General features: G+C 42.6%; 1 protein-coding gene across 1 annotated transcript; it reads right to left on the bottom strand.

The window, feature by feature from the left end:
- Positions 1–118: 118 nt before the first annotated feature.
- LOC103704360 (protein BYPASS1-LIKE) lies at positions 119–2,124 on the bottom strand. Its single transcript, XM_008787615.6, has one exon. It carries the CDS (start codon positions 1,815–1,817, stop codon positions 606–608), a length of 1,212 nt encoding a protein of 403 aa, XP_008785837.3. The 5' UTR covers positions 1,818–2,124; the 3' UTR covers positions 119–605.
- Between the last annotated feature and the right edge of the window lie 7,995 nt (positions 2,125–10,119).

Genomic DNA, 10,119 nt, shown 5'->3' on the forward strand with positions numbered 1-10,119 from the left:
ATATGAAAGAAGTCTGTCTTCACTGTGGAGAACGCATATGAACATCTAACAGTTATATTTGGCAGGTAATTCATAACCCAACAAAGATTCCTGACTCTTTTACACATCAACCACAATATGAAGCAAAGAAGTAAATTACTCCTTCTCTGAACTTCATTACTGTTCACTAATGGGTAACATTGTATTTCACACCCATTGGAAGATTTACAAAATATGAAGTTTCAAGGCGAACATAGCACCATGGAAATCAGAAAACAATCACAGAGTTTGCTAATATCATGGATGATTGAAGGATCAACAAAATGGTTGGATAATTATACATTAGACCTAAGCAGCACATGGAAACATCATCAGAAACATAACTGAAAAATGCAATCCACTTTTTATGGGATGTATAGTGGTAACTAAATACAGGAGCACTACCTGGTTAACCTTAATTGTGGAAGGAGACATTTGATAAATTTCTTCAGCTCCTTCTCCTTATCTATGTCTTCCTTCTAATGGGTTGCATCCAAAAAATCAAAACACAAATAAGCCCGCGATAATAAAACTGGCAAAAACCGCACCTTTGATGCCACTCCTCATATAACCAGCATCAAAACAATTCACTCTGGAATGTGAGACCGGCTTATGCTATCAAGGCACTCTGTTCGGCTGCGCACAATCCTATGGAACACCTCTCTCACCTGGCGTTCCAGCGGGTCGAGCCCTTCCTTCAAAGCATCACACACCGCCAGCAGCTCCTGCACTCCCTGCCTCACCTCTGCCTCCTTCTCCTCGGTCAATGGAAACTGGATCGAGTCCATCAATTCTGCCAACTGGCGAGTGCATTTCTCAATCTGATGGATTTCCTTCAGCAACCCACTCGAATTCTTCCTGTCCTTCTTCTTCGACTCATCCACGATCCGCTCATGGAGCGACAGCACAGAGGCCGCCCACGCGAAGCTGCGGGGAATGGAGAAGTGGGTCCCGAGGCCGCGGTCCTGGCACGGGATGGCAGCGACGAGAGCCCACATCACGAAGAGCAGCACGGAGCTCATAGTGAACACGGGGACAGCAAGGCCACTGGTGGCGGCGATCTCGTTCCCCCGAGGAGCGGAGAGGTTGTTGTTGATGGCTTGAAGCTGGCGGGCGGCGGACCAGGAGCGGGAGACGCTCCAGGAAAGGGAGCGGAAGTGACCGCCGGGGTGGCGGCTGCCGGAGTGGTGGTTGCCATCCTTGCCGGGGGTGCTGCGGCCGAAGGAGCGGTTGCGTTGATTAAGGACGGAGCCGGCTTCCTTCTCGTCGAGCATGAGTATGGTCACGTCGGTGAGGGCTTTCCGGGCGCGGCGGAGCTGACCCTCGCCGAGGGTCTTGTGGGAAGGATCGAGAGCCACCAAAACGATCTCGAGGTGCTTCTTCCACTGCCGGATCTGGTCGATCCCGTCCCTAATAGCATTGCAGACATCGAGGGCCTTCACGCCGCGCTCGAAGAAGTCGGATATGAGGCGGTCGAGAGGCGGGCGACAGAGGATCCCTTTGCTGTTGAATAGTATCACGCGGAACTCTTCTTGGCAGATGAGGAAGGTGTCGAGGAGCTTCCGGACCCAGGACAGGAAGAGGATGTCCTCTCCGCCGCTGCCGCCGGCGGCGGCCGAGGAGGAGAGGTCGAGGAAGAGGTCGGCGACGTGGCGCTGGAAGGCCTCGAGCTCTTGTTCCTGGCTGGAGCCGCCGTCGTGGCCGTCCATGGAGTGGAGCTGGTCGCGGCGGATGCTCAGGATCGTCCGCCCTATCGACGCAAACGGCACCGACGAGCCCTGGTACTCCGTGGCCGGCATTCTCACTTTAATGGATCAAATCAATTCAATTCAACACAAAACCATCGGAATTCAGCGATCTAGAATCTCCTCAGCAATCACAAACCCCAGAATTCGATCGAATTAGTGAATTATTAGAGCAAATGGAAGAGGATCGGGACCGGAGCTGGAGGGCGAGAGAGAGAAATATAAAGGAAACCCTGAAGCTTGGGAGGAGTTCGGCAATGGCGGATCTTTATGGGCTCGACGGCGAATGCGGAAAGAAAAAGGGGAAAGGAAGGCCGGTGGATTTTCCTAAATAAAGAAAGGAAAGAAAAGCGTCGTAACATTTCCATCATTTTGATAGGGAGAAGCTATAAAAAAGGCGGGATGGCGTGCGGTGAATTGACCGAGTGGAGACGCGACCGCGCCACGTGGGAGAGGAGGGCGGTCCCGGTTTCACACGTATGCGGTCGGGAGCGGTGCGCGCCGGGCGGACGAAGACCGGTTCCGGTCTTCGGTGGGATTCGCCGGGAAGAGCGGGGAATAGTAGTTCTTATTATCCTGGATAACAGTGGAGGAATTTCGACAGGAATAAGTCGCAAGGAAGGGAAATTAGTTGGCGCTCGGATTATATTAATTCTATATTAAATTAGTCAGCTTGTTGGGGCGAATATTACCATATTTAGAATATTAAGACATAGAATTTTGGACGCTATATAGCGGAAAATATGGTTTAAATGATAAGAATGAGCGGTGCCCAAGTGGACACGTGGCGAGTGGATAGAAGGGAAGGACGGTAACACCTTGATCGTGCTTAATAAACTGTCCAAGGAGAGAAGTTGACAAACTTATTAAGATGGGTCTCTTTTTTTTATTTAAAGGATAGATATCTTCCTATCATCATTGTTGGGAGAGCTTAGGGTGTATTAGAGAGTTTTGCTTTCATTTTATAGTTCAAATTTGTCTACGAATCTTAACCAATCAGTTAATTAATTATATATGGCAGTTGAGATTGATACAATACATTAAAATAGCTAATGATGGTGAAGACTTTAGATGTCGATCGACCAATCACAAATTTTATGTACGAAAGGTAAACTATAATTTTCTTCTCAGTAATTCCATACAATTTTTTTTCACTCATAATAATATTGAAGAATAGGGCTCCTTTGCAATCCGAGCCTACTAGATACATAGAAAGTTGATATTGATAATATTTGAGCTTCGCTCATAGTTATCACCGCCCTTAAGAAAACCCACAATTATGACCTAATTTAATAAAAAATAAGAATGTTTGACCTATGAAACAAAGTTAGGGTTGTCTATTTAAAGATAGCCTTATATCAACCAAGCTTCATCCAATCCAAATTCTATGAGAAAGAGAAAAAAGATCTTAATTTTTTTTTTCTTTCTTTCTGCAATCCAATGGTTAGGATCTTAATATTTTTTTTCCTTTCTTTCTCAGTTTGTTTATCAAATACATGTTAAAGTGCCACAGCATTTTAGAAATTTAGTCACCAAACAGTAAACAGATTTTTATAAAAATTCTACTTCAGACAGTTCTACTTTCAACAGCTCTACTTCCACTGCCAACAGCTCTACTTCCACTGCCAACAGCTCCTCCAAACAGAGCCTTATTATTTAGTATCCGCTCCCCCCTTGGCGGAAGATCTTGTGGTTCGGAAGATAGAATATTATGGCCGACTTGGAATAAAATATGCTACAAAGCAGGAATCTGAGTTCACATGATTTAAAGTTTAAGATGATAACAAGACACGTGAAGACTGATACAGGGAATTCCAGTTCACATGGGAGCAAAAGGAGCACCACATAGTCCATGAAAGGAACAAAGCTGCGGCCGGGACGGACAGCAACTAACTCCCACTACCTGTCGCCTTGTCCGTTTTGCATAACGTGAATGGTAGTTAGTGCATTAGGTTTATGCTCTTTTTTTTCAAAAAAACAAAAAGTATGCTCTTTTTTTTTATTATTCATGTCATGTACCAAAAACTATGTTTATAGGTGACTTGGGCATTAGTTTAGTGGTCACACTCTCTTGTCACCAAGCATAGATCAAAATTTGAGTTTTGAGTGGTATTATCTTTAAAATTTTGAACCTGGGAGATATTTGAGCAAAAATTTTAGATTTACAAGTGAAAGTCTTGCACAGATCTAGATAGTCCTCTTCTCTATCCCTAAAAAATAAATGATCAAGTAGCTGCATTTCATGCATAGAAGCATCATATGTTTTGGGTGACATGGTCATGAACATAAAAGTATAAAGCTGCAATTGATCTATTAAAAATTTGATATCAACTGTGATAGCTGAAAGATATTTTTTTAGATTTTTTGATTTTATATAAGTATCCAAGATCTATCTAGTGAATAACCGATGTTCCTCACATGCTCCTCTCATTTACGCCCTGACGTTCTTATCAGACTAGGAGTTGAAATCCATTTAAATCTAATCACAGGTATCACGATCGGCCCGTGGTCAAGTATCCCCTAGTTTACATAAGTTATGGGCCGGGTCTGCTCTAATACCATTTGCAACAATTCAGAACCTCATCCAAAAAAGCTAGTCGGAAGATTTTTTTTTGGGTTCCTTGATCTTATATAAGTACCCAAGATCTACCCAGCGAATAACCGACGTGGGGCTAAACACACGCATGCATGGTTCCTCACAATAAAGGATTACTAAAATGCCATGAACCATAAACAAAAGCATATGAAAATAGAACTATAGTTTTTGTAACGGTGATGAGGTCTGGTGGTCAGTATATAATATTGATGTGGTAGTTGTAAGGAATATAGAAGCCTCTCTATTTGTTAACACTCAATAATATCACAGTTGTGATATTGAAGAACATTGATAGAAATGGAACATCAACTAATAGAACAGTTGGAGATCACCAAATTGTTCAGAAAACAAGTCTTGAAGCTGTGTTGCACCAAGTGGCTTGATAAGCGTTGAGACCTATGAGCCATGGCCGGCCATTATAGTAATCCCTCAATGTTTTGTTTTTTCTTGAGACTCAGGAGTACTCCGAGACAAGGATTTCTACTTAATTTATACATGGTTTCGATTACAGAGGCAGAGACAAGCCTTTAGACAGCTTCAGCTCCAACTGTACTAAGGTAGAAATGCTGCATTGTCATTGAATATGTTAAAAAAACAAAACATTTAAAACATAGAACGTGATATGAATCCTAGATTTTTTAAGTTCTTTGTTTTGTTGGTTCCTACTGGTATCAGCATTACGTGGATCGAAGCATTGCAGTCCCCAGCCTGTGCCACCATAGCCTCCGGCATCATCCTCGGGTCATGAACTCTTTGCTGGAAATCTGCTTCAGTTTGTCGCAATCCTGATTTCAGGAATCACAGTAAACAGAGAGACCTTTCAAACACATGTGATGGAAGATCACCTTAAAACTATTTCACAAAAAACAAAGAAACAGTATACGCAACAAGCTGAAAAAGTATTGCCAGATATGAATGGATGGATGCCAAGGTATCAAAATCTATGCATGTTCAATAAGATTAGTCCGAAGGTTACAAAAGAAAAACCTCGAAATACATGCATTGTTAAAACTTAAAAGTCTATCACCCCTCCAATTCGGCATGCAGTAAATGAACCAACCCTGTAATTCATGCTCCTCTTTAATCAAGAGACAACAGTGAAAAGGAGAGTCTAACCTCTACACCAGAATGTTTCCTTGATTGCTTGATAGGTCTTTAACTGCCGATGCTCTGGCTGCATGCTGAATGATATATTTATCATGCTTAAAAAAAATTTCAGGTTACCAATGCTATGAGAAACAGAGCTAGAAACATATCAAGATGACAGCTAATTTGGCATATATTTTATGAAATCATGGAGGTGGAGTCCACTATATGATTACTAACAAACACATACGTAACACCGAATTATTCGATTGACTTCAATGAAAAAGAATGCAAACGACCGTTAGAGGAATCTAGGTGTCTACTAGTCAATCAAAGCCAGGGGAGGATTTGCATGCCTCTGACTTCTTTGGTAACGTATGCAAAATGTCTTAGAAGACTGAATTAGTGATTCAATATCTGACTCATTGATCAAGTCCAGCGAAGACCATACAAGTCATTAGCCCTAAAATATGGTGTTGGGTGGAAGCACAAGAAACTAACCTGTCATGCATTCAAGGAACATCCATCACCTCAACACCTGTGGCTGTGCAGCTGTGGACTAGCAAGGTTTGAAAGATCACCCCGCCCCATTCCGTGCGGTCGCAGAGCCACGAAGCTTTGCCGACCATTTAGCTTTGTGATAGGGACTGATGTTTGTGCTACAACATTATATTGGACCACAACAGAGAGCATATGGTCAATGATGTTCTCCAATTCGGTGCAAGCAGAAAGCAATGATCCATCCATCCACCATTTCTCATGTCAATAGCTGCCATCCATCTAATCTTGGGTAGGGGACCATGGTGAGGCATTTTGGCAGGATATCATATTTCAAACTAGTCTAACCAAGACCATGAAGCAGATCCATGCTTGCATGAAAGACCCAATGCTTATTTGCACCGGATTACGCGACATAGAATTAGTTTCTACCTCTCATTGTTTCCATCTAGAATAATTGACCATTTGAAAGTAAACAAAAAAGAGAGACCGAAGACTCCTACAATCAAAAGGAAAAAGGTAAGCTACTGCCTCAGGAACAAATGAGTTTTTATAATAATCAGAATAGAGTTATTGCATCAAACAGGAGATAGAATTATATTCTGCAGTCCATATAGAATTATAATTACTTACTGTTAAAAATCAGGGTAAACTATGTAGCTTCACATGCTTTCCTCCTCTTGCACCCCTAGGACTTCAGCCACAAACATACTGCCAGAATGACATCATGCTGTAAGAACGTCTGCTTTTGGACGCTGCAATGAACAGTGAAGTCAGGTGATCATGGTAGCAGAAAGGTGATGTAAAATTTTGATGCTGATAGCTGTCTTATTTAAGAGCCTGTTTGGATTGCCAACCAACTTATTTATGTCATGTGATACTGCCTCTGAGAGCAACATCAAAGCAAAAGCTGAAGAAATCATTGTCCACCAATTCCTCAAGTCCTTCTTGCCCTTTTCTGTGTATCGATTCCATCTGTCTTTTGTTTCCTGGCCTGGATTTAATAACCTCAATACCACATACAGATAGATACACTAGGAACGGTATGATCGATGGGGTACATGATTACAGAGTTGTGATTTCTTTACAAAAACTGTGATCCCATTGAAAGTTTATACAAAATATTTGAATTTTGAAAAATTATACTGTATTTAGAGAAAGGTACGAGAGAAAATAACGGCTATTATTTATGTTTAACGACTTGCTATGGTGCTGAATAATGTGTTATGCTGGCTGTTATCTTTTTCCCTGCTTCTTATAAATGTAATTGGAGGTGCTGAAACCATTAATAATCTGCAAACCTCGATGACGCCGCAAGACCTCAGTTATGGATTTTTCACATAATTCTTGTCAGCTTGAAAATAGTGAGTCTACCGACTCGGGAACTTGAAACAAATTTAAGATGCATGAGAGTTGATGACCGTTCTGAGTTACTAAAGCATTTTTGTTTGGTGAAATATATTTGATGAACTTGTTATGCAACTATTAAGTCATCTGCAATTACTCCAATTGTAGGATGGTTTCGATTGTTTCTCAAAATGCTCAAACCAGTTTTGGCAGGCCACCTTGATATGAAACATCTCCAAAGTAATTATGTACAAGCTTTTTTTTTTTTATTTTTTTTATTTTTTTTATTTTTGGTAAGAAATAGGAGGGGAGGGGGAGGGACCAGCCCACCCGCGTAGCAGCCCCATTACTGGGCCCCCCTTCCACTAGGAAATGTTCGATATAGGTCGCAGGTTTCGCGTGCCTTTCCTGACCTGTGGGCTCACCCCACTGGGTTCACCGCCTCACGTATGGTTACGTCACCTCAGCGCCACCTTGGTACAAGTGGAAGGAAAGCATAACCGCCAACAAGCCAGCCGGGCGTGGGGCATCCAGTCCCCTAATTTAATCGACGCCCGCGCGTTTCGAACCTGAGCAACTTGGGTGGAATTATCGCCCCCTTACCACCAGGCTACTACCTTGGTGGCAAGTAGTGGCAAGTACAAGCTTTTTTGCATCATGCATCAAACGCCATCCAATACATTGGAAAACTTTTTGTGTTTCTGTTACGTGCTGGCCTTGACTATTTTAGAAGATCAAATTGAGAGGCAAGAATTGACTGGTTAGGTAGGATTGCCAATAATTAGCTGATTATATTCTATCTATATTTGCAGTATCTTAAATAAGGGAATTGTTCTCAATTAGTTATGATTTTTTGAAATTAGAAGTTGAGACAATAATGGTCCAGCTGAATTGTAGTTTTCTTTATTAGAGCATTGTAAGAGATTATATAACCTCTCTGCATGATGAATAAATATTACAGAAGTGTTTTCCCTTGCATTTTGCAATCTAAGGAGGCTTAGCTCCTTGGAAGTAGCTACTATTTTCTTCTTCTGCGCTTTATTCGATCCACCATAGGTCCTCAACCAACCACGTCCAATAAGTCTATACCAGTTTCTTCTGCAGCTGATTAATTCTAATTCTTCCACATGAACTCTCCAGCAAAATTCCATTTTGCTCCATAACACTTGCCAACGGAAGTCATGAAGCGGCCATGGAAGGGAAAAGGAGTAGCAGATGTTGCCGAAGCCAATCCCATGCCAAGAATAGTTACACAACTTCAGTCCTCTCTGACTAAATTAGAATTACATGCAATTCTCTCCATGAAGCTGAGCTATAGCTGGCTTGATTAGCTGAACGGTTCTTGCTTTGGCTGGCAGAGCAACACTTGCGACATGGGTGAGCAGTGGTTTCAGCTAGGTTTGGAGGAAGCCCTTTACATGGCTCGTGCTTTTTTTTTTTTTTGCTACTAGAATGGATGACTCATACAGATTTAGTGTGAATACATCCAACAAAGTCAAAATATAACAAATTTTGGAGTACTCTAGGCAATTCCCTCTCTCCAACCCACTGAGCCCCTCAGAATGGTCGGCCACAAACGAGGGCACTTAATATGCAGCCCCATTGGCCTCTCTATATACATGCTTAGCCTGAAAGGTAACATCTCTACTTAATATAGTCCAAATATCTCGAAGCAGAGGATGGCACTTACCCACGCCACCGATGCCTCCTAGATCCAACCGATCACCATGGCCGAGTCATCCTCAAGCACAACTGTGTTGGCTTGTAGAATAAGCCTGGCTTAACACAAATCAGCCCAAGCCGTCGTCAACTCCACATTTGGAACAGAAATATCGAAGATCTAGCACCCACCAGCAAAACCACCTTAGAGTCCGAGCCTCTAATGATGAACTCTACACCACCCCTCCTGCCACCGTCTAGCACGCATCCATCAAAATTGACCTTAAGAAGCTCAGAGGTAGAAACTCTTAGATGAAAAACACCATCTGCAGGCTGCGGCACATAATTGGTGCCCTTCATTACCTAACAATTACAGAAAACTACAGGAGGAGCCACATTGAGCTTAGGAGAGCTATGGAAGTACATGAGGTCCAAGAGGGAGTCATTCCCTCAGCTCTACAAGGCATATCATCATCTCCAAAAGAACCGGGTGGTGCCGTCAGAAATACAGTATGGCGTGGATTTTTGTGGCGTGTCGGCACCAACCGGCTCTTAGCATTAACAAACATGGCAGTGACAAGATCCATCCTTATGTTTGGAGGAATTCACAGTGAAAGAGCACACGATTAGAAGAAGGGTGTCCAAGCACTGCAATGAGGAACATTGCTCAAATGTTTCCATCCGGTGAGGAATAGTTGAAAATGTTTAATGACGGTAGGCACGGATGCGAAACTAAGATGTCACGATACAAAAGAGTAAAGCGTCTCAAATGAAAAAGAGAACTCCAATGATGCTCCCAGAAAAAAGGTAACAGAAACCATCACAAGGCAACCTATAAAGCAGCGCCGAAAGAGCAGTACTAGCTCAATGCAGAAATCTCCCAATAAAGTCACACAGGCATTAACTTTCCTGCGGGGCCCTCTCCTTGGTGGCGTGCTGTTGACACTTCACCGGCTACCCGATAAAGGCACGATTAGAGTTTCTTTGAGTAATTGAAGCTACTACAGCTAGCCATTGATCTCTTATATAAACTTCATGGTTCACTGCAATACCATGCATGGATACAAGTCGTAATCTAAGATGAGAAATCACAGATATAAACAAGTTGGCAATTGATTTTACCACAGAGAGAGAGAGAGAGAGAGAGAGAGAGAGAGAGAGAGAGAGAGA

The sequence above is a fragment of the Phoenix dactylifera genome, chromosome 2, assembly GCF_051530095.1.
Source record: "Phoenix dactylifera cultivar Ajwa chromosome 2, Ajwa_hap1_PhDact_Kaust_v1.1, whole genome shotgun sequence".
NCBI classification, from domain to species: domain Eukaryota; kingdom Viridiplantae; phylum Streptophyta; class Magnoliopsida; order Arecales; family Arecaceae; genus Phoenix; species Phoenix dactylifera.

Excerpts from the sequence above, each read along its gene's own strand:
- LOC103704360 (XM_008787615.6), bottom strand. The coding sequence starts at position 1,817 with ATGCCGGCCACGGAGTACCAGGGCTCGTCGGTGCCGTTTGCGTCGATA.